The following is a 27,108-nucleotide window of genomic DNA, read 5'->3' on the forward strand; positions in this document are numbered from 1 at the left end:
GGTGCCATTCTATGCACTCGAATGACACTAGCGGCGACTGAGTAGAGCAGATAACCAAATGGGAGGCGAGCACATCAGGAACCCCCACTCCCATATACGGCCGCCATATGAACTGCACATTAGTTACGAACAGGCCGATTAGAAAAATTATTCTTCTGAATAAAAATATTGAACGTTACTGGTTACAACTTACATCGTCAAGTCCCATGTCGTCGAGTCCTCGCCTAAAATATACAGTAGGCCTCCGTATATATCTTGTATGTCGGCGCCAATGACTCCACCTAACAAAAAACAGAATAATAGAATAACAAATTAATAATAATAATAACTAAAATAATTACAATAATAATAATAATAATAACTAAAAATAATAATAATGTTAACAATAATAATAATAACAATAACAATAAAAACCAATACCGTCGTGCAAGTGGAATACGAACATCGCCGAGCTGATTGCGGGGTATAGGTGCCAGGAGCGGCATACGCTCCCACGCCCAAACAAAAAGCAGTGTCAGTGGGCCATCCATCTCTTTACATTTGTATCGTGATGCACGACACAACGATCTGTACAGGTGTGCCAGACTGGCTGCCCCCCAACTGTATGATGATATCCGGTGGAAATCCCGAAGTAGCGGTAGAAACTTCGAGTTTAATGAAGTGGTCGACTTATCCGTAAACACAATTGTTCCGAGCACGCAGAAAATGTGCGCCCGGACGTACCGCTCAACCGACTCCTGAGTATCACACGGCTCGCTATCTCTGCACCGCCGGACCCATGCAATATTAACCTTCCCCAATACGTGATCTTGCGGTCCGGGCTCATGACCAAAACACGCAATGCAGTTCTCCACCAAAAACTGGTGACTGCTGTCTGATCTACCCGTAACGGCCTCCCCATTAATCGGGAGACCAAGAATATAGGCCACATCTTCCAGCGTTACCGTGACTTCACCGACCGGAAGATGAAAAGTGTGAGTCTCCGGCCGTCAACGTTCTACCAAGGCACTCAGTAATGCAGAATGACCTCTCATTTCGCCTACTCGAGAAACATGTTGAAACCCAGTAAACTCCAGTGCCGCTGCAGCTACCTCGTTAAAAGTATCGGGCGGATCGAGTTTTCTAGGCAACATATCGGGCGGATCGAGTTTTCTAGGCAACAAATTCCTATTAGCCTGCAAAAAAAATGATAATTATTAAATTCTAAATAATAATAATAATAATAATAATAATAATAATAATAATATCAAAACAGCAACTATACAATATTTATTTACCACTTATTAAATAATAATAAATTATTAAAAAATAATAAATATTTATTTACTATTTATTATCATAACATAATAATAAATATTATACATTTCTATAATAATAATAATAATAATAATAATAATAATAATAGTAATAATAATAAAACCGGTAACTAAACGACATTATTACTATTATTATCTTAAAAATTAATAATAAATTATTAAAAAAAATAATTTATTTATCGTCTTTCGAAAATAATAATAAACATTATATAGTACTCTATAATGACTAAACAATATTATTACTATTATTATCTTAAAAATTAATTATAAATATTAAAAAATATTTATTTAATTTTTATTATTAAAAGTTAATTATAAATACTATACAGTATTTTATAATAATAATAATAATAACAATAATAATAATAACGGTAACTAAAAATAATTAAATATTATTTATTTTTTCTTTCAAAAACATAACGATAACCATTCTTCTTATTAAATTGTATTATATGATCTAAGTACTCATAAAATTTAAACAGTATTATATGATCCAAGTACTCATAAACATTATTCTTATTAAACATTATTCTCATAAAATTTAAAAAAAAAATTTAACTTACCCATTGAGGATGATCTAAGTACTCAATAATGTGATCTTCAGGTTTAGTAAAATCTTGAACCATTTTTTATTTTATAACCAAATGCAGCTATGCTTTTCACTCTTCTTCTTCCTCCCACAACCCTTCCTCACACAACAACACTCTTCACTCTTCACTCACATAATACTTACTCTTCAGTAACTCTCTCCTCTTCAGTAAACTTACTCTGCGTTTTGCATTTTAAACACTCCCGCAACAATTTTCTCCAACACGTGGCACGCATGCAACTAGGAACGCTGCAAAACGCAACCCACGTTTGGCTGTGTAGGTCTGACAAACGCAACCTGCGTTTTGCTTAGCCCTATGTTAGTCAACAATGCCCCTCTTAGCATGCAGGCCACGTTTCGTTTCCTGGTTTCGTTGCCCAGTCCAATCGCATCCTGCGTTTTGCAGGTATGCAGATTTTTGTTTTTTATGCCACTGCAAAACGTTACCTGCGTTTTGCATCTCTCTGAATCACCCAGGTCCACATTGATGGAAAACTCACCATGCATCCATATTTAACGTTATCACCATTATTCTCTCCATAACTAAATTAATTTCCGCCAACAGAGCTACTAAACATTTTTTTAAATCTGTATGCGAGAGTAAAAATGCCGGACAGTCAAATTTTTTTTAGCTTAATTAAACCAAATCAAATTTATGTACACACGTTTTAGTTTTTATTTTCATTTTTATTTTCGTTCTTCTTTTTTTTTTCCTTTTTATTATGTTTTTTTTTTTTGCTGTTTGATTTTTTTTCTGTTTGATTTTTTTTCTGTTTTTTTTTCTATTTTTATCATCATCATTATTATCATTTTCTTTTTTTTAATTCAATATCACATAATTAGTTTAATGAGTAACACATAAATTTTTGGTTAATAACACAATTTGTTAGAAACAACGTATGATTTTTTTATAAAATGACATCAAAAATTTTTTAAAAATTTTAGTGTTAAAATTAAGAAACTTCCTGTATTATGGTTAAAAAGTTTGGTTCTATTTTTTCATACATTTTACACAATTTAAAATTCTCTTTTTTCTTTCTCCTTTTTGTTTTTTTATTTTTTTACATTCTTATAATTTTTATTTCACTCTTTTGACAAAAATTTGTGTCAGTGTGAAAATTATAGAACTTTTTATGTCACAATTAAAAATTTTGGTGCTATTTTTCTAATAAATTCTACACAATTTAAAATTCTCCTCCTCTTTTTTTCTTCTTCATCACCTTTTTCTTTTTCTTCTTTATATTCTCCTTCTTATTTTACTTTTTCATAATTCTTTTTGTTTCACCTTCTTAATAAAAATAAAAATAAAAAAAATTAAACAAAGAAAAAAAAATAATAAAAAAGGTTGCAATAACCACGAGCACGAAGAGGATGAGGAGAAATTAAAAAGAAAAGTAACAACAACAATAACATTAAAAGAACCACAATAAAAAGAAAATGCGCAAAGAAAAATCAAGAAGAAGAAGAAGTATGTGATTCATGTTTGTGTGAGTGAATTTTGTTGGATTTTGACCAACTTAGTTAAATTTGATTGATAAAAATACTAGAATATATAATGTTAAATTGTATTCAATTATATGAGATTATGTTTTTTAAAATATCTATAAATACTCACATGTATTCGCCTTTTTCGCAAAGACAATTACATGAAGACTTGCGACAAGAATAAGACGAGGACACTAGCATTTTTTAAACAGGAATGGGGGCGGAGTCTGTTGACGGTACCCATTGTCATCCCTAAATAATCTATATGATAAATATAAAAGATAATTAATTTTACTAATATGGTATTATATAATTTGATATATAGGTAAAACTACTTTAACAATGTATGAGCTAACTATTAGATCAACCCAATTTGGTTTAGCATGAAATTAAGTTGAATTGATCTAATTAATTTATTAGTTCACTTAAATAAGTGTCGAAATTTAAATCCCACTTATGCATGCAACAACCCATTAATTAGAGACAAATCCTTAACCAAAATTCTAATCGCGACAAATTGATTCTTAATTTGCTGAATTAAAAAATATTGTAAAAAAAAAAATTCTTATTTGAATTTATCTTTTTTTTTTTTGTGACTATTTGAATTTATCTTTGATACACTAGCCATCTAAATTTATTTTATAAATATATTTAATTATATATTTTTATATTAACAAAAATAACTCTATTTTATAATAAATTTGTAAATATTTAAAAAAAAAAAAACAAACATAATCAAACAACAGTGTAAAATGACTACTAGGGCACCCAAATAAAACTCTTCTTATTGTATTATTTTTTAAAAAAAAGTAAACGATTTTAAGAAGTAGAAAGATGGTATTAAATGATTCAGGATTTATTTGAAAAATTTTAAAAATTATTTTTCTAAATTTTTGACTTATAAAAAATAATAATATTAATATTTAGTATAATTTTTAAAATTAAATTATAATTTTTTAAAAAATTATTTAAATATTTATGAAAAAGTTAAAAAATTTATTTTTTCGTCATAAAAATTTTTTTTATCATATTTTTTAAAAATAAATACTTTAAAAATTAAAAAATTAAAAATAAATTATTTTTAATATAAATATTTATTATTTAATTTTTTTTTAAAGTTAATTAAACTGAACCTCATAAAGTTTACACTTTTTCAAGTGTACATTAAACTCTGCACGGCATAGCAGTTACCAGTGAGCTCCAATTCCAAACTACACACAGAAATTTATGCTCAATTACCCTCCCACAAAATCCTAAACCCTAGCACAATAGCCATGGATCTGGTGGATCAGGACCTTTTGTTGGAAGAAGATGAGGTGGAACAAGACTACACCTACTTTCTTCGTCAATATTTGGAAGAGCACCTCGAGGATGACGATGGTGATGGTGTTGTTCACTTAGCTGAACCATCTTTGCACACATATCTCGGTGGTACGTTTTTTTTTTTTTCCATTTCATTTATATACATTAGTTTTCTATGAAGAGGAATGCATTTCTGTTTAACCTAAATAATAATACTTGCATGCCACAGAAATTGAAGACACTCGCCACAGAACAGCTTTCTTGGATGGTGATTCTGTTGTGAACCTTCCTCTGTTTCGCCTTCAAGGTATATCATTATTATCTGTGTTTATGCTGCTTCTGCTCTTCATTGTTGTACACAATCAAGGAAATAGTGGGAATTATTGTGGAATTAGAGTTTTGTACTTTCAGGGTTGTCATCATGTTTGCATAATGTTGCATTGTCACTCTGTTATGGGATATTTTAAAGTTTCCACAGGTTTTGGGTTCTGTTGGCTTGTTCATCTTTTCCTTTGATCCTATGAAAGTTTTGTTGATTATGTTCTTGAAATAACTTTGTGTCCTTATGCAATTTTTAACTTTATGTGAATAACTTTGACTAATTCTGGCAATGTTCAGGAGTTGTACTCTTTCCCGGGGCTACTCTTCCCCTAAGAGTTATTGAACCTCGTATGGTGGCTGCTGTTGAGAGAGCTCTAAGTCAGGTCGATGTTCCTTACACCATCGGCGTGGTACGTTAACACCATAGGGTGGCTTCTCATGTTTGATTTGTGATCGTGATTGTGTTTTAGTCTTTTCAACGCATGTGTTTTCCTTTTAGATTCGAATTCACAGGGATACTGCAAATTGGAGGATGAAATCAGCTAGCATTGGGACAACTGCAGAGGTATTATTACCTGTCAACTGATGTGTTATAATATTTTCATAACAAATAATACATGCTATAGATGTTTTTTGCCACATATAACTCTTCAGATATAAATTACAGTTCTTGCTAGAGTTAGATATCACTGTCAACATGTATTATTGCTTAACTCTTTCATATCTACAGATTCGACAATATGGACGTCTACAGGATGGTTCGTTGAATGTGGTGACCCGCGGACAACAACGATTTCGCCTAAGAAGGTGTTGGAATGATGCAGATGGAGTGGTTAGAAAGATATTAATACTTTTACTGCTTTTCCTTTTAAATTTTTATCTATTTTGGCATCAACCATGTAACTAGAGGCTGATGACTACCCTTTTGTTCGTTTGGTTGTGATGGTTCTTCTTAGCCTTATGGAGAGATTGAAATTATCGAGGAAGGTCTACCATTGAAAACACCAAGGGATGTGTTTGGGGAATTAGGACCATCATCGGCCAGGAGCAGTGGTGATAAAGTCACAGGGAAGTCATATCAGGAAATTAGATCAAATCTAAATGAAGCTGAAACAAAGGATTCAAGAATTGATAGCTGTTCAACTTCCGGAAATCAGTCATGCATAGGAGAAGAGCTTAATGACTCTTTTGAAAATAGATATGCCTACCCATCAAATAAAATATCAACGGCATTCTGGCCTCACTGGGTATATCGTATGTTTGACTCCCATTCGCTTGCACAAAGGGCTGCAGGTATTTTGCTATGTTTCATGCGAGTGTATTTAATTGTTTTTTCTTTTTTTTTTCTTTTTATCAATATCACTATTGTTCTGAATTACATCTTGATTTTCTTCTGGCTGGTTCGGTATTTTTGAATTCAAATAGGGACTTCAGTGGAAAATTCATGAAGATGTCATCGTGTGTGTCTATAATTTACCCAAATAGGTTTGCATAACCCATGTGTTAGTAATATATTGATATATGGTTTTATCCATATATTGGTTTATTCTTTGTTGACATAAATTAGATGCTACATCTCGTTATTTGTTGTTGGTTTTTTCATGAAAACCTTGGTACTGAATATTGAATTCAAACCTAAGTGTGTAAGTGATATGTTGGTCTCAGAATAACAACTAATGGTTGTTTTGATCATCTGTAGATATGTGGAGGAAGATAATTGGCGTGCCTAGCATGGATAATCTCGTTAAGAAGCCTGATATTTTATCATTTTATATTGCTAGTAAAATACCTGTCTCTGAATCTACAAGGCAGGAGCTTTTGGACATTGATGGCATTGCATATAGATTGCGCAAGGAAATTGAATTACTAGAGAGTATTGATATTATCCAATGTAAAAGCTGCCAGGTATAATTGTTACCTCACCATAGCTCTACAATGTTGCACATCATATTGCCCTGTTTAAATATAGATTGCGAGAATTTCCCTGACTTAACATCTTAAAATCTGCAGACTATAATTGCAAAACGAAGTGATATGTTGGTGATGTCAAGTGAGGGCCCTCTTGGTGCTTATGTGAACCCCGGTGGTTATGTACATGAAATAATGACTCTTCACAAGGCAAATGGCTTAGACCTCGACGGGCCACCGGCTACAGAATATAGTTGGTTTCCTGGGTGAGTTTTGTCCACTTTCATATTAGTAACTTCAACTTTCAAGTACCATGTTATTGATCAATTAACAAGAGGCTAATAATGTATACACACGCTCACGGTCTCACGGATAAGATAATTGCTAGCAGTCATGCATGTTCCCCGCGCAAAAATTAGGGGGAAAATAGAGAAGAAAAAAGAGCTGCTAACATCTTAATGTGCTACTCTTGGCAGGTATGCATGGACGATCACTCGTTGTGCCTCATGCAGAACTCAAATGGGGTGGCTTTTTACAGCCACCACCAAGAAACTGAAACCTAGGTCGTTTTGGGGGATACGAAGTTGTCAAGTTGCATAAGAAATGGGCCAAAACCTTCAATCTTGTTTATGCAATATGGCCATACAGTTTATAAGTTTGATATATGTATATGACAGCACTTTGGTGCTAGTGTGTGTATCTAATGCCATGTTTATCTAGAATTCTAGTTTTAGTTATATAGTTTGGAATTAACAGCACGGTTAGGGTAAAATTATAAGTATCAACTTCTTGCAACTCTTGTTTGCAATTTGTTTTCATTATTATTATATTGTATTCCAAACAAACAGCAAATGCTGATGCCAAAAAGAAAAAAAAGAACAAGAAAAAAAAGCTTCATTCAGCATAAATTGTAATACAGATAATAGAGATGGTAATCCTTAACAAAGGGTAACAATTTGAAAGAATTAGCAAACTTCTCTCACAACTGGTTGAAGAATTTAAGTTCCTATGGCGATGCCTTATACAACAATCTATCTTAGCAATAAAATGAATCTGTTCCTAACAAGTATCTCATAACTGGAAAACCGCAGAGAGCACACTACTAATATGTTCTGCTTGGTTTAGTTCATGAAGCCGCCAAAAGCTTTGGTCTGAATCATAGTTTGTAGCCTTTGAAACTAAACTAAACAAAACATGATATAATATGGTTCAAAAATCTCAACGGTAGTTTCTGTAGCCTGGGCTGTACATGCAACTTTCTGCATATTTGACAAGATCCTTAGGTCGAGGTAGATGAGAAGCAAGACCTGTTTTACCAAACACAGCACAAAAGATAAAAGTATTGAACATGAAGAGAAAATAGAGCAGAGTTGTCTGAAACTCAAAACATTTCATGAAACTAACCAAGTTCATATGCCTTGGCTGCCACATTAGCAGCAATATGTGCTGATATCTTTCTGATATTTGAGAATGGAGGGTAAATCAGTCCTTTATCATAGTTCTCCTGTGACACTTGTGCAGCCAAAGCTTCAGCTGTTGCATAAGAAGAAACCGTTAGTGAGTTCTTGGTTCACCTTCTTGGAATTTAGATCGAATTGATTTTAGTGTATTTAATCTCTCTTAGTTTGAGTGAACTCACAGGCTGCCAAGAGCATCTCATCGCGTACGCGGATTGCACCGGAGATGATCAAACCCAAGCCGAAACCAGGGAATATGTAAGCATTGTTGGCCTGAACAGCATTGCAGGAAGCGCAAAAAAAAAAAAGAAAAAATAAATATATAAAGATCAGCCACTGAGATGTTTATATTGAATAACAAAATGTGTAGGTAGCAAGGGTCAAATGAAACCTGTCCAGGAACAAAGACTTTTCCTTCATATTCAACATGATCAAATGGGCTACCACTAGCAAAGATTGCTTGACCCTGCAAATTAAATTAAGATAAACAACATTAACATACAATGATGTGTGTAATCTATTCTGAATTTCTGAGGCTAATTATATAAGCAGTTATTTACCTTGCTCCATGTATAAGCTTCTTCAGCAGTGCACTCAGATTGAGATGTTGGATTGGAGAGAGCAAGAATGAGCGGTTTCTACAAAAATCATACATTTATTAGAGATATAATCATGTACATATCAGGAAGAAAAAGTAGTATTAGAGAAAGAGAGGAAGAACCTTATTCAATGATGCCATGGCTTCAATCACTTCTTTGGTAAATGTCTTCCCTACTCCAGATGATCCAATCAATACTGTTGGCTTGATTGCCTGATGGAATCAAATGTATGTAAAAAAATGATTTATTCTCTTAACAAATAAAGTACACACTGATTTTTTTCCCCCTTCCTTGTTTAGGAATTAGGAAATATAATAAGGTGAGTCACCTTGATAGCACCAACAAGCTCCTTTACAGGTTCATGCTCATGTGCCCAAGGCTTTTTGAAGTGCTGAAGCGATCCGAGGCGAGAGCTAACAATAAGACCCTGGAAAAAGAACATGCTATTTTGAGAGCTTTGACGAAAAGAAGATCTTGCGATCCAAGAAAAGTCATGCTTTCTTGTTTTCCAAGAAACTCAAGCTTCACGGTTTATACCTTGGAGTCGACAAGCCAAATCTTCTTGCGGGTTTCTTCCACTGGAGCTTTTGTCTGTCCATTAAGATAGTGTTCAGAAATATATACATAAGTATATAAATTTCATAAAATAAAATGCCATAGAAATGAAGAATACAACTCTATCAGATTTTTTTTTACCTGTTTTGATATTTCAAGTGCTATCAACTCTGCAATACCAGTTCCAGCCTTCATCAACCAAAAGATTAAAGTAAGAAAGGATCATTGATATCATTTCATTTTATTTCATAGACATTGTATATTCATGCATTCTCATAAAGTTATATATTTCTAAGGTAAAATGAATAGAGCCTCAAGGGAAGGTATAAAAGTTTTTACACTGATAATAATACATAATCTTTTTTTCCCTTCTGAAACAGTAACATGACTTTGTGAAAGATAGAAATAATGAAACAAATTTTCCCAAGACACTAACCTCTCCAGCACCCAAAAATAAGAAGGTATGATCAGCTAAGGTTCCCCTAACTAATTTTAAAGAAGCAAGCAATCCTGCTAATACCACAGATGCTGTACCCTGAAAGAAGATTAGTCATTAAGTAACCTCAAATTAGAATAAGCAATTCAAAAGCTTTCAAGCATGCTATTGCTACCTGAATATCATCATTGAAAACAAGATGAGATGAACTGTATTTTGCAAGCAGATCGAACGCATTATGATTCGCGAAGTCTTCAAACTGAAGAAGAACGAGGAAAATCAGGAAAACATTTGAAAAGAATCCAGAGATTGGAGTGTTGAATCTGATATGTTACTTACCTGAATAAGAACTTTCTCCCCATAGTTCTGCTTAACAGCGCGCATGAACTCATCTAGAAGCTCAGCATATTCCTATATCACAATGAACAAAAATTTATGTCAACACTAGAAATTTCACACTCAACAAAGAAAAAAGAAAAAGGATGAATCTGCATTCATTCAAGATCAAACCTTCCCAGTTGCACGCTTTTGTCTGAGACCAATGTAAAACTCATCATTCAGCAACTTCTCATTGTTTGTGCCAACATCAATGGTTATAGGCAAGCACTGAAACCATAGAATCCAGATTACAATCCATCAATTTGGTTAATTATGAGCAAAGAGCTAAAAGATCATTCAGTAGTCCTTACTGATGAAGGGCGAACCCCTCCCAATGCAGTATAGAGCGAAAGCTTCCCAACAGGAATCCCCATTCCCTAACATAAACCAAAAGAATTATGTCAACAAACTCATCTGCAAGTGTAATGCTGATTAGATTAAGGTAGAAACCACAATCAGTATCTATTTACCTGGCAGCCAAGATCTCCGAGTCCTAATATACGCTCGCCATCAGTGACAACAATAACTTGAATGTTCTTCTCTGGCCAGTTTTTCAGTACTTCAAGGATCTTACCTCTGCAGAGTTTCAATTCAAACACTTTTAGTATCTTCTTTTCTTTTTCACCTCAAAGGCTAAATTGTGAAAACAAGAACAGTGAATAGAAATAAGAAAGCATACTTCTCTTTCAAGCTGATGTATAGACCCTGCGGACGACGGAAAATGCTTCCATATTTCTGGCAGGCTTCTCCCACTGTTGGAGTGTAAACAACAGGAAGCAGTTCCTCAACGTTATCAATCAGAATCTTGTAAAACAGCCTCTCATTCCTCTCCTGAAAAATGCAGTCAGTGAAGTGTTTCATGTAAAATGATTACAATAAACATGGAGCTTGTTAGGAACTCAGAAAGTACCTGAAGATCCATCATGGCCATGTACCTATGCAGAGGAACTTCATACTGGCGAAGGTTATGCATCAACCTCTTCTCCTGAAGATCCATAATAACAATTGATGTAAGTAAATGTGACAGGATTCAATCTAAGATTCTTGGTAATTAATCACCTGAAGTTCTTGATTGAATACTGCTGGTGGCAAAAGGCCTCGCAGGTAATGAGCATCTCTTTCTCTCTCGGTGAAGGCGAGGCCTTTGTTGTAGCGCGGATCGCGCAGCAAAGTGCAGCCACTGTTAAACACAATTCAAAATGAGAACGTCCAGCACTTTTATTGAAATCTGGCCAACACTTAACAATCAAAAGAAAAATGAGTAATTCTACACCATTAGATGTCATCTCACACCCTTAAAGTTATTGATGATAACTAATTGATGGCTACACGTCACAAATTCTGCTGGCCCTAGCACTCCTCATTGAAAATTAGCACACAATACTCAAATTAAGAGCCTTAGAGAAAAGGTGGATCTTTATGTGAAGATGATATTGCGAACTATTAGATAGTTCAGTCAATAATATTCAGTTAAACATTTCAAATCATTTAACAGTTCACAATACCATCTTTTTGTACAAAGAAGACTTCATGTGAATTAAGATATGATCCATTTTTGATCTTATATATATAACAAGACGAGGTAGAGATAGAGTAATGCAGCATAGATCCAAAGAATGAAGAGAGACAAGACAAGTTACTAAATTATGATGTTTTGTCTTATGTATTTCACCTTGAGACAGAGAAGGACCAAGGGGTGATAAGCTGATCCTCCGTGGCTCTGTCTTCACCATACAAGTCTCTAACACCACCACCACCACTACCAGCAGCAGCTTCAACACCACCGTTCATCAATGTGCTTGACATCACTGCTAACAACTTTCTCACTCCCAACACCACCCTCTACACAAGATTATGAACAAGTAACAGTAAGAATAACTTACAAGAGACCAAAAAATGTTACGTTTGTTATTGTTCCTTAAAACGAGGTATGTGGTCTTCTTATATAGATAGATATTATGGTGTTCCTCTTTGCTTGGTTTGGTAGTGTATGAGGTGGAAAAAGAAGAATAAAAAATGGAGTTAGATTTCAACGTGATTGGTAGAAATTAGAATAGAGGAGCAGCACGTGTTGTCAAATAATATTCATAACAGTTACATTCTCTTTTTCTTAAAATTAAATTGCATTAATTTTAAGAAAAGGGGAATAGAAATAGAAATGATTACCGTGGTAGTTGGTTCCAGAAGACTGTATCTATTGAGGCAGATCATGGTGACGGTGTTATTGGTAAAAGAAAAAGAAAAGAAGGGAAGGAGGGAATGTATGTAGATTCTCCGCGTATTGTGAAAGTCAATAACTCAATATTCAACTGCCAACTGCCTCCCATGGCCTCCTTTCTTTCTCGATTCATTTGGGGATTCAAAGGGACGGGACCCATCATCAACCGTACACATTCAGTTACAATACACTTCACGTGAAATTGATAGTTAAGAGTTTTTAAATAAAAATTTAGTCAGATCAGTCAAATTATTTAATAACTCTCAGTTATTCATTTCACGTGAAATCGACTGCAGTTGAGTTTTTACCATTATCAATTCATCATTTGACTTTTGCCCAATTTAATGAGGGTAAAAATACATCTATACTTACTTGTCTTTATATAAATAATTTTTAAATATTAATTTTATATAAATATAACTGTACGTAAATTTTTAATTTTTATAACAAATTTTAGTATAAAAAAATTATTGTTTAATTTTATTTTAAAAGTAAATAAAAATAAAATAATAAAAAAATTCATTTTTTTATTATATTTCTTTTTGACTGTAACATGTACCTTAAGTCTTTACTTGCTCTCTTTTTGATATTTTTCTTTCCAAGCCATATTTTTTTGGTTTATGGAATATAATAAACACAAAAAAATATAAGGTAAAAATTTACGTACAGTTATTTTTATGTGAAATTAATATTTAAGAATTGTTAGATGATTTAATAAATTTGATTAAATTATTATTTAATATTTTTAACTATCAACTTCATATATAAACAGGTATAGGTAAATCTTTACTAAAATAAGATTAATGGCTGTGATAATGATACATGCTATAGGTAAAATTTCAGTTTTTTTGTCTAATGTTTTTGCTAATCATATATTGAGTATTCCTTATTTCTATTTTTTCATTTTTGATTATTTAATTATTATTCTAAAGATTTAGCTAAAATATATTATTAATACATATATTAAAATTATTATCAATAGAAAGTTTAAAATTTTTCTTTTAATAAACACATTGAAAATTTGATTTTATATATTTTTCATAAAAAATTTCAATTGTAACTTAATATGTGTCTTAACTGTTTACCTAACTTGTTTATTTATTAGTCTACAAAAATATCAAATAGCAAAATATAAGGTCAAACCATGGTTATGATAATCATCACAAATATAACCACTATACAACTGGCTTTATCTCGATTAGTAGAAATTTTAAATGACGTATTAAATTTACAAAAAAATAAATCAAATAAAACAACTCAAACAAAGACACATCACGACCAAAAAAAAAAAAAATAAGAATCTACTAGTATATTAGTTCTTTTAAGATTTTTGTTGAATTTGAGGTACATCTGAAGTTTGATTCTCCACAAATTAACAAAGAACCGAATTGGAAATGTTTGAAAGCTACTACAAGTGTTATTTTCAACACGAGTAATATATATATATATATATATATATATATATATATATATATATATATATATATATATATATATATATATATGCCTCCTTTAATTTTGTTTTTTCTTTCTAAATTTCTATGTTATTTTTTATACATTATGCATCCTTGAATTTATTTAATTTATTTCTTTTTTCTCTGAGAACGTAGGCATTACGCCATTGAGCTTTGGTGATTACGGAAATATTCATTCATAATGAAACTACCAATTCAATGTCGGTGGAAACTCATTTTAAGGATTTTACATCTTCATTCGGAAGATAAAATGATTGATATTTCACATGCTAATTATTATAATTACATTGAGAATGATACATTACTATATAATTCATTTGTACCCTATACTTGTGGTTGTATTTCTTTTTAACATCTTCTCTTCATGTAGCTCGATCGGATCTATGTATCTCAATTTCAATAAATTAATAGTGATGTATATGTTAATATATATTGTTAATAAGTTTTGTAATGTCTATTTGCCATTTATGACAAAAGAGACATGAATTTGTATAGTTACACTCCTAGATCAAGACTTTTTTAAATATTTTTTTATATAAATATGAATTTAATTTTAATATAATATTAACGTAAAATAATTTTACACATGTATCTAATGACATAATATTATATCGATAAAAATAATTATTTTTTATATTAATAGTGTAAATAGTTATAAAAAAATGAATATAATTATACAAATATGTAAAATTATAAAAATAATTTTTTTTCAAGTAATTATCTAAATTAGTCCTCAAAGCTTTTGAAAACAAATACTTTAATTTTTTAAATTTTAAAATACATAAAATAGTTCTTAATATTTTTTTGTTAGATAATATAGTCCTCTTCTATTATTCACTAACTATAACTACTGACGGAAAACTTTAACTTGCACACATGATTGTTAAGTGTTCACGTGTATAAGTTGGACAAATCATTCTCCAAGGTAAAATATAAAATAGTTCTCGAAAATTTTGAAAAATTTCAAAACAGCCTTGAAAAAATTTTAAAATTCTAAAATAGTCTCTTTGAATATTTTTAATCATTTTTTAAAAGTTAATGTCTTATAATATTTTTATTAATTAGAATAATAAAATATTATTAAAAATATATATAATACATAAAAAATACAAAAAATAACAAAATACAAATAAAAAGATAATTTTATTCATTAACACTAAAATATCATAAGAAATAATATTATTTAATTATTAATATATGATACTTACATCGAGGTGATGTAAAAATCATAATAATAATAATAACAATTAAATTTAAGAGATCGTTGTATCATAAAGGTCATCATTTATATACCTAAACTCCTAAAATATGGCACCAATTAAAGTTAGAAAAATATTTATAAGTGAAAATTTTTTTTCTTGATATAATTGTTAATTGTAATAGCACAAATAGCTTTAACTGCAAGCTTATTTTATACAACTTTACAACTAAATCCAAAACTTAAAAAAAATGAACAAAACATATGAATTTGCTAAGACATTTTTTTTTCAAAGTGCTGTAAAGTATTAGGGGTTTTCATATTGCATTGAAATTTTGTAAATCATCCATATTGACCTTGTAATTTACCAAAACTTACAAATTTAACTTTACACATGACTTAATTTGCATTACATGCAAGTTTTAAAGTGTTACTTGTAAATTATGTTAAATTAGTAAATAATTAGTTAATAAATTAATTTTTAATAAAGAAAATTAGAAATGTGAATATTATATTAAATTAGAATAGAGTTCGTCAAACGAAAATTTTGACACTAATTTCAAGAAATTCGACCTAAAATTAGACCGAACAGACCGAACCGGCCCAACTGGCCCAGCATTTAAAAGAACCAAAGCTCATCTTCTTCCTCCCCATTCAGCAAAGAACGCTGAAACAGCAGGGAAGGGGAGAAGAAGATTAACCCTTACGCTAATTTCAAAATCCCGTATCTCCTCCATCCGAACTCCGATCGCCGCATTGCTTGCGGCCACGCGACCACCGCGTCGAGCTCTACGTTTCTACCGGAACAATTTCATAGGTAACCCGCTTATTCACTCTTAGCCTCTTCTTCCCTAATTTTCGAAAATTATGTGGAGGTATACAATTTCTTTGCTTTTTGATGTTTTAGGATCCAATTAGCTTGAGAAAAACGTTCACTCTTACTTATACGAAGCTTGGGTAAGGTGAGGATACCATAAATCCTATTTAATTTACTGAATTTATGCTTTGGGTATTAAAGTGGGTATATATGTATTATGAATATGTATTAGATTGTGAATAAATAATTGGAGCTTGAAATTGTGAATATCAGAACTTGGAGGAAGTTGTTTTATTGGACTTTTGGGGGCTGTATTTATTTTAGTAAGTTGCCTTGGACAATACGCGAAAAATCGGCCAAGGTATGGTTTAGGTTTCTTGCATTTAATATATAATGTTCTGTGAAAACTCAGGCTAGATGACCATAGGATAAGTTGGAATGCATGTGTATATTTATTGTTTAGTATGCTTGTGAGAAACATGTTTGGTTTGGTGCTTGTTGATTACTTGATGATTTGGTGAATTGTTGATTTGAGGTATGATAATTGTGGTGGTTGTTGTCATGAGGAGGAAGGGCATATTGTGTTATAAGCCTAGGATTTGTAAACTATGATTTTTAGTTGGTTTTGGTTGATGGATTTGAATAATATATGTGTTTTGATGTTGATTTGAAGTAGGTTTATTGTGGTGATGGTTGTGATGATGAGAAAGGGTAAATTGTATTGAAAAATGTAGGTTTGGTGATGAAAAGAATGGAGTTTTTGAATGAAAATGAGGTTTGGAAATTTTGCAAAATTTGGTTTTGGGCCGAACTTCGGCGAGCTAAAATTTGGCTTCCGGACCCTCAATTTGTTTCCAACGTGTTTTAAATGAAAATTGGGTTCGTGAAGTTTATGCCATTCGAAGAAACAGAAGAAAAACGATTTAAAACGATTAAGTTATGCACGTCGGACATTTTGGTGTGAAATATGTAATTATGCAGCTTTCTGGTTGATCTGATTTTTTTTTTTTTGGAAAAACGTACGTCCACGCGTGGCATGAAATTTTTGACTGTGCGTACGCAAGTGATCCTATGCGTATGCGTAGTGAACCAGCATGCATGTCCACGCGTACGCATGACCCACGCATATGCGTGACATGAAGTATTCACCTACGCGTACGCATGATAAGGGGATGTGCGCGCGAGCTGTCTTTTTATACTCCCACACGTACGCGTGGCCCCTATTTCAGCAAACATGGTTTTCTGAGTTTTAAACCCTATTTTAGACTTCTAAACCTCTATTTTTATTCCTTTAGTAATAAATAATAGTATTAAACCTGATAATAATATGAAGTTAGGAAATGGGGATAATTTGGATGTGAAGTAAAGCTGAAAAAGTGATGAATTGATTATGAAATGTTATGGATGATCATGTATGATACTTGGCTTGAATAATCAAACAATATGAGATACGAGATTCTACGGGTGTAAGTTATCGAACCAAAAAATACAACAACCGACTTGAAAACCAAAAAAACCGATTTTTTTTGTTTTTTTTTTCGACCAAACCGAACCGAAGATATACATACATCTCTTTTTCTTTTTGGGTATTTACCCAACCCTCCCCCAAGGCCCAAATCACTCACCATCTCAAGCACTCAGCACCTCCCCTAACCCTAATCCCTCATTTTTTGCTTCTGAGTTCTCTATTCTCCATTTCCCTGCTCGGCTCCTCCATCCATACCGCCTCGCCGCCTCCCTCCGTCAGTCCAACCCTCCCTCATCCGCAGCACCTTGTTGAAGAGGCACAATGCAGGGAAGCTCCAGTACAAAGATTGGCTGATAAAGTTTCTTAATTAAATCTCAATTATTTTGAGCAAGCTTGTTTCTATCTACAAATGTCTAGTCTTGCAAACTTCATGCTTTGGGTGGTTAGCTTCAGTTATGTTTTCTTCATTTTTATATTGTCTTCCCCCCCTTCTTTTTTCAAGTAGGAATTCTCAATTATTTTGTTTTCATAAGTTTCTCTGGATATTGTGCTTTTTATTTCCCATATTGTTTAGGGGGATGGTTTCGCTAGGATTCGTTTTTGAATGAATGTTTTTGCTGGAAATTTTTGGGATAGTTTTAGTTATAATTATATGTTAATGGTTGCTATGACCTTGAGTTCTTTTACATTGACCAGAATAAAATAAAACAGGCATTTAATGTCTTTATTGTGTGTGTTTGCAGGCAAGCAAGAAGATAGCAGATGCTAAACTCACGAAAGATTTTCAGGCAATGTTGAAAGAATTTCAGAAGGCACAGTGTCCTGCAGCAGAGAGGGAAACTGCTTACACCCCATTTGTTCCACAAGCTGCTCCATCTAGGTGACTAATCAACCATTAATGGAATCTAACAGTGGAAGACTGTGTTTATTTGTGTGGCGTAATGCTTATGTTGATATGATTTTATATATTGAACTCATTCTTAAAGAAGAATATGTTACTGTTGATTATTAATTTTGCTTCTCTACTGGCTGTCATCTATGCACATAACACTTATTATTTGGGCTTTTCTTTTTGCAGCTATACAGCTAATGAAGCAGATGCTAATTCTGGTAAGACTCCAGAACAGCGTGCCCTTCTTGTGGAATCCAGAAGGTAATTTTAGTATATTACATGAAACTAAAATACAATTGATAGTGAAAAGAACATTCGTTTTTTTCTTTTTTCTTCTGGTGCTGTGGAGGAATTTACATTATAAATGACAGATAAGACTATGTAGATTTGATGAAAATCTAAAAACCTTAACATGAATTAATGTATATCAGATTACTTCTTAAATGTAACCTATTTGTCGTCGGAAATTATGCTATAATCACGTTGATGCTAAAATGCTTCTTTTTTCTTTATTATTTTCCTAAGTAAAGATACGTTGTAAGAATTTAATTATTTCAAAATTCTAATCTGTAATTAATTGAAACACACTGCATTTCAATGATTATATAATGAATGCCCAAGCTACCAAATGGAAGTACTAACTTGTTATAGCATTTTTTATTTTAGGGTTGAAGGTATTAGCAAATTATTTTAGGGACTAATATTGAATTCCAATTTTGTCATGAACCAAAATGTATTTTGACAATTTTAGATTTGACCTGATGCAATATTTAGTATCTCAGCTATTACATTATCTTGCTGCAGGCAGGAGGTCTTGTTTTTATACAATGAGATTGCCTTCAATGAGGCTATCATTGAAGAAAGAGAGCATGGCATTCAAGCAATTCAGCAGCAAATTGGTGAAGTAAATGAAATTTTTAAAGACCTTGATGTGCTTGTGCATGAACAAGGAACTATGAATGGTTTAGTTGTTATTTCTCATCCTATGGTTTAGTTGTTATTTAGTTGCTAAGTGTGTTTGTTGGTTTGTTTGGTTTTAAGATTGTATTTGTTAGACATTTTTAAGTGTGTTTGTTTTATGTTTATTTGTGTGTTTGTTTTATGTTTAGTTATTAGAATGGATTGAAAATGTATTGAATTTGGATGTGATGTACCCTTGTTATTTCAGTTTATTAACTATTTTAAATCTCTAGTTATTGTGATTCTTATTCAGTTCATCAGGAATTAAAAACCGAAAAAACCGACCGAACTAAATCGCTATTAGTTCGGTTCGGTTGTTGTAAAAGCAGCAAACCGAACGGTTGTGTGTTTGTAGGAACCGAACATATCGGTTCGGTTAATTTTTGGTTCAAAACCGAACCAAATCGAACCGATAACACCCCTACGAGATTCCCTGGGTAAAGTACCGTAGCTTGCCACCACGTGTACCAGGTCGAAAACTCGATACTCTGTTGACCCTACGACGTAAGGGTGACCGGACACTTATAAATTTCCAGAAATATTTACCCCCATTGAGCAATATTATTTGTTTGAGAAAAACTATGCATAGACTCTTGGGATGCACGTCGAGGGACAGTTCAAGGATTTAGCAAACCGGACTTATCGAGTTGGCTTGATAACCGACAGATGAGACTCATCAGCCATAGGACAGGTATGCATCATGTGCATATTACTTGAATTACTTGTTTGTGCTTTAACTGGGTATACTTAAGTGTACTTATTATGTTAAATGTATATTTGTTACCTGCAGTACTTGTAACTTTCCCGTGCTTACCTTTATCTGCTTATTTGTCAGTGACATGTTGTCGGATGGAGGTATGGAGGAAAGGCAGTAAGACTAAATTCAAGATTAAGTTAAGTTAGGCTTAGATACTCTTAGAAAACCACTTTTTATGGCTTCTGTTTAATACTTTAAGCTTTATAATCTGAGTGTCGGCATTCTAGGATTGCCTCTAACATTTCCAAGACCTTATATCTTATATGTGTGGCACCTTTACCATACTGAGAACCTCTGGTTCTCATCCCATAATACGTTGTTTTTTTAGATGCAGGTCGAGAGGCACCTCGTTAGGCGTCTGGACTTCTCAAGCGAAGTGGTTATCGAGTTATTTTGTTGTATAGTTATGTATATATATGTACTTAGTTTCCTCTCTGCATGACTTGATCCTTTTGACCCTCTTAGAGGCTTATAGAGAGACAGGATTTTGTTTATGTAAATTTGGGTTTTGGATATGTATATATGTGTGTATATATTCTCCGGCCAGCCTTGACTTCGCGGGCTGAATTAGGAGCTTGTTATTTTGTATCTTTAGCCCTTTGTTCCTATTTCTATTACCTTATACTTAACAGCCATAGCTTTCTTAGTATGCAAGATAACTCGTTTCTTGAGCGTTGCGCTTTTATTTCATCTGTTCTTCAAGGCTCCTAGTATATTATAATCTTTCTGCTATTATATATACACATTTTATTTTAGAGGTCGTAATACCATACCACCTCTATTTTACGGCTTAAGCGTAAAGCTCAGTGTGGTAGGGTGTTACATTACCTTCATAAGCATTTACACAAATATTCTCAATTGTTTATGTGAAAATTTAATGCTAAATGAAAATTCTCTACTACCTCATTCTCTTCTTCATTATTAAAGAATGATTATAGAATATGGTATGTACAAATTAAATTAATTATAATTTAGAATTTGAAAATGCATATTTTTTTTGTATATATAAAGAATCAAATTTGAAATAAATAGAAAAAATTTAAAAATTAAAATTTATTAATTTAGAAATAATTATATATAATTAATTCGAATGGACTATTTTGGATTTTTTAAAAATTTTTAGTGACTGTTTTGAGATTTTTTAAACTCTTCAGGGACTGTTTTGTACTTCATTCTCGGAACTGATTTATCTAGATCACACATGTGGACACTTAAGGTCACGTGTGTGAGTCAACGTTTCACGTCAACAATCACCGTTAATAACTAATGAAAAAAATTGTATTGTCTAACGGACATAAACGTTGGAGACTATTTTGTGTGTTTTGAAACCTGAGGAACTAAAGTGTCTAATTTTAAAAATTGTAGGGACTAATATGCGTAATTACTCATTTTCTGGTGTTCTCTTCTGTTAGAAGTGAGCGTCTTAACTTTTTGAAGGAAAAAAAATGCTAATATTAAGATATAGAAACATAAAAAAATATTATATATATGGTGAATTCTAATATTATTATGCTACAATGACTATGGTGATTATGTAAATGTTGAGTTAATGGTCAAATTAGTGCCTGAAAGATGAGTTATTATCCAAATTCTTTTTTGAAAAATTTTATCAATCAAATTAGTCTTTCAAATATTACAAATTAATCCTTTTTGTCCTTCCGTCATTCAATTAATAATTTTCGTCAATGATTGATAATATAAAACATTAACTGATAGCATACATGACACCTAGCATGTCTAATTGAACGCTGAATAAATATATTTATGAAAATCTATCAATTTAGTCTATTTTTCCAATTATATAAATCATAATCTTAATATAACCTAACGACACTAAATTGATAAATTTTCATAAATATATTTGTTCAACGTCTAATTAGATAGATAGGTGTCATGTATGATGTGAGTTAACATTTCATATCATCAATCATTTACGAAAAGTCGAAAACTATTATTTGAGTGACTGAAGCACGAAAATGATTAATTTATAATATTTAAAGGACCAATTTCATTGATAAAATCTTTTAAGGACGAATTTAAAGAACGAGCCATCTTTTAAGAACTAATTTGACTATTAACCCTATATTGTTAAAATTAAACTTATATCTTTTTATATTTTGGTAATACTTTTTTAAATAACACTTTTTAAAAGCGTTGTTTAACAATAAAAAAACGTTACTTTAATTTTAACAACACTTTTTAAAATATCATAGCCACCATAACATAGTCGTACTAAAATTATATATATATATTAAAAATAGAGAAAGTTAAACAACCAAGTAATTTTTAACCAAGTCCAACTGAATAGTTGTTCACACATTTTTCTTCTTCATATGTGCATTTTTGTTGTTTCTTTTTTTTTCCTCCTTTTTTTTCTTCATTTTTCTCCTTTGTTATCGCGTCGTCGTCACCACTATCACTACCTCTTTCTCCTCCTCGGCATTCTTCTTTTTTCTCATCATCTTTCATCATCATCTTCTTCTTCTTAGTTAAATATCACACAAATAGTTTAATAATAATAAAAATACATAATTTAGTTATAAATGACACAAAAAAAATTTATGAATGGCAAAAAAATTTTTGGTCAATGACACTAAGAATTTTGGTAAATAACATAAAAAATCTTTAAAGAGCCACAAGTCTAAAATCAATTCACTCAATTAACAAAAAAACACATCAAATTATTGCAAATGACACATGAATGGCTAAATCTCTTATATATTAATTTAATATTAGACTCAATTTAGTGATAACAAAAATACACCATTTAGTTAAAAATAATATAGAAATTTTTGGTAATTGACATAATAAATCTTTAAAGAATTACAAGTCCAAAACCTAAATAAACTCAACCAACAAAATACATTTAAGGACGATTCTACTATGCTGAACCCATATACCTTCTTTACATGCTGATGACAAATGGAGTGGCTGCCGCAATGACACGCGTTGAGAGAGACTGCCCAGGAAAGCTAGCTTTCTGCTTTGCAACAGAATATGGGTCCCACACACTTTTATTTGTCGGTTACTTTTCAGGTGTTTATGTTTCTAACGTTGGATTAAGTAAGGTGTTAATATTTTTTGTAATTAAGGTTGGAAGTTGTAGCAAAAATGAGATGGGTTATTTTACAAAAAAAAGGGTTTGGGTTTAGCCAAAAAAGGATTGGATTAAATTGACCCAAAAAAAAAAAGAGGTATGTTTTTCATGTTACAAAATTTTTTGTTTTGCTGAAAAGTCTTAAATTAAAAAAAAAATATCATAAATAAAAGCCTATAATAATGTATAATTTAATAATTAAAATTGTGACCATATTTGTTGGCAAGATAAAAGATAGTGATAATATAATTTTTGAATTGAAAATGAATGGTTATTTTTTTTTTTTAAATTAAAGAGCATTTTTTAAAAATGAATTGTCAATAACAATCACCTTTATTTACTTGTATCGTAGAGAGTACTGTACTCCCAGTTATTTTATTACTTGGTTTTCTTATCGCTATATTTATAATTTTTATTTTTTTTAAATTGTTAATAATTTCAATCAACATAAATAAGTGAATGAAAATACAAATAAAAATAAGAAACATAAATATGAGGGGGAAAAAAATAAAAAAAATATTATAAAAATAAATTAGAATAAAAATACGAAGGCTATGAAAATAAATAATCATAAAATTAAATAATCAATAAAAATTATTGATATACATAATATGGCCTATAACAGAAACAAAGGATATCAGAATGTTGATTGTAATTTCTCTAATTTTGTTGAAGTGGATTTTTTTTTTAAAAAAAAAAAGGGAGGAGACAACAATACTAAGAAATAGAAAACGAAATTTTAGTAGAGGGCCAAGAAAGGGATATCCTGAATGACAAAGAAAACCCTAGCTTCTACGGAGGTGTCATTTGTGAGGCAGTGACTAGGTCCCCACATCTTCGACGCTGCCGAACCTGAAGAAGCCTTCTTCGTCCACCGCCGGACCGTGTCAAACGGCTGTTTGTCGCGCGTCGCCCACGTGCTGACCCCGACGGTGATCCCACTCTGGTCGCCTGAGGATTTCAAGGTCTGTCGTGGAGGCCTGCACCGTCACCGTCGTTGAGTTGAGTGTTCCAGGTATTGCCGTGCTTAGTCCGCCGTTCAACCGTCATAGGATTTCTGTCAGAGTTGAGTATTCCAGGTATTTATGTTCATGGCTGGTCCTCGTTCATGTTATTTGTTGAAGTGTTTAAAATATTGTTCAGGTGGTTTTGAAAGTTAATGATTTTCTTATTATTAATTTGATATTAAATAAAATTGTTCTTGAGGATCTGTTCTTCGAGTGTGTGTCAGGCAGCTGAATTTTTTGCGAAATTGGTAACGTAAGTATTGAGTTTGATCTTAGTTCGAGTTTGTTGGTCGTCACGAGCTGGCAATTTGATGAACTGTTTGTGAGGCGATGTTCTTTGCACTTTTTTTTAGGTTGCTGTTTTTGATCCCGGCTATAAAGTTGAGTAATTAATTGAAGAGGACATAACGGTTTTGATGTTGTTAACGTATTCATATGAGCAGTTAATGTTGCTAGGTTGCTCTTTGTTAATGTTCTGACTATTGATATGTGAAATTGATTTGACCTTGTGTTCATTTCTTTTTACAACCTTGGTTTAATGGGATGATAGCTGGAAATGCTTCAATTTCTTTCCTTCCCAAGTAGGGAGTTTCTAATTTGCACTCAAATAGGGGTACTTGGTTCATGCATGTATAGTTTAGACTCTTTTTACAACCTTTTGGTTTAATGGGATAATAGCTGGAAATGCTTCAATTTCTTTCCTTCCAAGGTAGCGAGTTTCTAATTTGCACTCAACTAGGGGTACTTGGTTCATGCATGTATAGTTTAGATAGAACAGGTATTGTAGGAAATTGTAGAGTAATGAGGTTTTTATGAGTATTCAGTTTATGTAATGTTTCGAGTTGCAGATGGATGCGAATGGAGGTGAGGCGATAGGGGAGTGCGGGGGTGGTGTAAGTGACGTGAACGAGGAGATGAATGCGGAAGAGGTTGGTGGTGATGAGGTTCAGGAGGAACATTTGCCTGAAGGAGAACCAGGGTTTGACTTGGGCGCGGATGATATTTTGAACCAAGTTTGGAACAGTGTGGAAGATGCATATGAGTTTTATCGAAGGTATGGAAGAGTCAACGGATTTGGGGTACGGAAAGGGGACTCAGATAAAGATAGCCACGGTAATGTTGTGAGATATCGATTTTTTTGTAACAAGGAAGGATTGAGGGAAATCAAGCACTATAACAGGATTGATAGGCAGCGGGGACACAAAGCAGAAACACGGACTGGATGCAAAGCAATGCTGTCAATATACTTGGAGAAGAGTGAGCAGAAGTGGAAGGTTAGGAAGGTAGTACTGGATCACAACCATGACCTAGCACCTGTTGGGATGTCCTACCTGATTCGCAGTCATCACAAAATGACGGACGCGGCAAAGGCTCACATTGACGGGATGCATGCGTATGGAATTGGGACGTCGAAAATCTTGGGTCACATGGATGGTATGTCAGGTGGATACTCTTTGTTAGGATTTTTGAAAAAGGATGCGTACAACTACGCGGACAAGATGAGGCGGTCACGAATAGCTGATGGTGATGCGAATGCAACGTTGGTTTACCTTGAGGGAAAGGCTGCTATTGACCCTATGTATGTTGCACGCTACAACCTCACAAAAGATGAAAGGCTTGGTAACATGGTTTGGGCTGATGGGAATAGCCGGTCTGATTTTCAGTGTTTTGGAGATGTCTTAGCGTTTGACTCCACTTATAGAAAAAATAGATACAAACGTCCAGTAGTGATTTTTTCAGGCTCAAACAACCATAAGCAAACTACTATTTTTGGTTTTGGGTTGTTGATTGATGAAACAGTCTCGTCGTATACGTGGATGTTACAGAATTTGCTAGAGGTTATGTGCCAAAAGAAACCTTGTGTAGTTGTTACTGACGGGGACAAAGCAATGATAAAAGCTGTGAAGTCGGTTTTACCTGAGGCAACCCATCGTTTGTGTGCGTGGCATGTGGAAAAAAACGTGACATCAAATGTAAAAGACGAACGCCTCCGCAGTTTGTTCAAGCGTTGGTTGTACATGGACATGGAGGTTAATGAATTCGAAGAGGATTGGGCTGCAGCAATTGAAGAGTTTGGGCTGCAAGACAGTAGTTGGGCAAGGCACATGCATGAGAAGCGAAAGCTATGGGCAAACGCGTATTTGCGTGACAAGTTTTGCGCCGGATTCCGGACTACGTCGCGATGTGAGGGAATAAATGCTGTGGTTAACAAATTTTCGAAGTCAAGCCATACTATCCTCGAGTTAGTGCAAAATCTAGAGCTAGTCGTCCGTGAATATCGGAACAAAGAGATGTTGCTACAGTTTAACTCCATTTACACCACTCCGGTTATGACCACATGTTTGAGGTCAATAGAGATAGCTGCTGCTAGTGTTTATACTCGAGAGTTTTTCGCAGATGTTAGGAAAGAGATTGAAGGAGCTGGAGCAGTTAATCTACTTACGAAAAAACGGTGCTTGAATACAACCGTTTATTATCTAGAGGAATATGAGAAACCTGATGTTCAGGTAATGGCCGCCTTCGGGAGAGGTACTGGAAAACTCAACTGTCAATGCTTCTTTTGGGAAAAGAACGGGTACCCGTGCAGGCATATGTTCTTTGTGATGAAAGCAGAGCACCTGCGGGAAATACCTGAAAGATTGGTCCTGTGACGATGGAGAAAAGATGCCAAAGATACAGATCAATACGGTGACAAGGTGGACGATCCCACCCAAAGAGGTTTTTTGGTTAGACATGGGGCGCTCCACACAAAGGCTCAATGGCTTGTTTACCTTGGTTCACAAGATGAAAATTTGTTTCGAAAAGCAATCGATGGCATAGTTAATTTGTGCAATACTCTGGAATCTGCATGTCGGGGGTTAGGATATGAACGG

At 32.9% G+C, this 27,108-nt stretch overlaps 4 protein-coding genes across 5 annotated transcripts; 3 read left to right on the top strand and 1 right to left on the bottom strand.

Annotated features, from left to right (window-relative positions):
* The first annotated feature begins 4,510 nt into the window (after positions 1-4,510).
* LOC112764575 (uncharacterized) lies at positions 4,511-7,716 on the top strand. Its single transcript, XM_025810247.3, has 9 exons — positions 4,511-4,821; positions 4,922-4,999; positions 5,311-5,423; positions 5,513-5,578; positions 5,744-5,845; positions 5,970-6,306; positions 6,713-6,918; positions 7,024-7,187; positions 7,398-7,716. Exons 1-9 carry the CDS (start codon positions 4,665-4,667, stop codon positions 7,519-7,521), a joined length of 1,347 nt encoding a protein of 448 aa, XP_025666032.1. The 5' UTR covers positions 4,511-4,664; the 3' UTR covers positions 7,522-7,716.
* Positions 7,717-7,797: 81 nt separating this feature from the next.
* LOC112764574 (NADP-dependent malic enzyme) lies at positions 7,798-12,753 on the bottom strand. The gene is made up of 20 exons (XM_025810246.3): positions 12,513-12,753; positions 12,019-12,188; positions 11,406-11,526; positions 11,257-11,331; positions 11,026-11,177; positions 10,817-10,922; positions 10,658-10,723; positions 10,479-10,574; positions 10,308-10,379; positions 10,144-10,227; positions 9,969-10,067; positions 9,674-9,721; positions 9,515-9,568; positions 9,306-9,404; positions 9,100-9,189; positions 8,939-9,016; positions 8,770-8,844; positions 8,561-8,651; positions 8,326-8,454; positions 7,798-8,228 (listed from the first exon to the last, which is right to left on the bottom strand). The coding sequence occupies exons 1-20, from the start codon at positions 12,555-12,557 to the stop codon at positions 8,140-8,142; spliced, it is 1,839 nt and encodes a 612-aa protein (XP_025666031.1). The 5' UTR covers positions 12,558-12,753; the 3' UTR covers positions 7,798-8,139.
* Positions 12,754-15,885: 3,132 nt separating this feature from the next.
* On the top strand, positions 15,886-19,606 carry LOC112766123 (syntaxin-21-like). 2 transcript variants are annotated; one of them, XM_025811978.2, is made up of 6 exons: positions 15,886-16,054; positions 16,145-16,199; positions 16,328-16,415; positions 18,266-18,402; positions 18,601-18,675; positions 19,219-19,606. In XM_025811978.2, the coding sequence occupies exons 4-6, from the start codon at positions 18,314-18,316 to the stop codon at positions 19,406-19,408; spliced, it is 354 nt and encodes a 117-aa protein (XP_025667763.1). In that variant the 5' UTR covers positions 15,886-16,054; positions 16,145-16,199; positions 16,328-16,415; positions 18,266-18,313; the 3' UTR covers positions 19,409-19,606. The 2 variants fall into 2 exon arrangements, with proteins under 2 accessions (XP_025667763.1, XP_025667764.1); XM_025811979.2 differs by lacking the exon at positions 16,328-16,415.
* A 5,477-nt stretch (positions 19,607-25,083) lies between these two features.
* On the top strand, positions 25,084-26,886 carry LOC112763996 (protein FAR1-RELATED SEQUENCE 5-like). The gene has a single exon (XM_025809520.1). The coding sequence runs from the start codon at positions 25,084-25,086 to the stop codon at positions 26,884-26,886; it is 1,803 nt and encodes a 600-aa protein (XP_025665305.1).
* Positions 26,887-27,108: the final 222 nt, after the last annotated feature.

The sequence above is a fragment of the Arachis hypogaea genome, chromosome 17 (assembly GCF_003086295.3).
Source record: "Arachis hypogaea cultivar Tifrunner chromosome 17, arahy.Tifrunner.gnm2.J5K5, whole genome shotgun sequence".
NCBI lineage: Eukaryota > Viridiplantae > Streptophyta > Magnoliopsida > Fabales > Fabaceae > Arachis > Arachis hypogaea.

What these genes read in the sequence shown, in the direction of transcription:
- LOC112764575 (XM_025810247.3), top strand. Translation starts at nt 4,665, where the DNA reads ATGGATCTGGTGGATCAGGACCTTTTGTTGGAAGAAGATGAGGTGGAA. An exon ending in TTTGCACACATATCTCGGTG is followed by an intron (nt 4,822 to 4,921) that starts GTACGTTTTTTT and finishes TGCATGCCACAG; the next exon opens with AAATTGAAGACACTCGCCAC. An exon ending in GCATTGGGACAACTGCAGAG is followed by an intron (nt 5,579 to 5,743) that starts GTATTATTACCT and finishes TCATATCTACAG; the next exon opens with ATTCGACAATATGGACGTCT.
- LOC112763996 (XM_025809520.1), top strand. Translation starts at nt 25,084, where the DNA reads ATGGATGCGAATGGAGGTGAGGCGATAGGGGAGTGCGGGGGTGGTGTA.
- LOC112764574 (XM_025810246.3), bottom strand. Translation starts at nt 12,557, where the DNA reads ATGATCTGCCTCAATAGATACAGTCTTCTGGAACCAACTACCACG. An exon ending in TGGCCATGATGGATCTTCAG is followed by an intron (nt 11,178 to 11,256) that starts GTACTTTCTGAG and finishes TGCATTTTTCAG; the next exon opens with GAGAGGAATGAGAGGCTGTT. An exon ending in CCATGGCATCATTGAATAAG is followed by an intron (nt 9,017 to 9,099) that starts GTTCTTCCTCTC and finishes TGATTTTTGTAG; the next exon opens with AAACCGCTCATTCTTGCTCT.
- LOC112766123 (XM_025811978.2), top strand. Translation starts at nt 18,314, where the DNA reads ATGTTGAAAGAATTTCAGAAGGCACAGTGTCCTGCAGCAGAGAGGGAA. An exon ending in CCACAAGCTGCTCCATCTAG is followed by an intron (nt 18,403 to 18,600) that starts GTGACTAATCAA and finishes TTCTTTTTGCAG; the next exon opens with CTATACAGCTAATGAAGCAG. An exon ending in CTTCTTGTGGAATCCAGAAG is followed by an intron (nt 18,676 to 19,218) that starts GTAATTTTAGTA and finishes ATCTTGCTGCAG; the next exon opens with GCAGGAGGTCTTGTTTTTAT.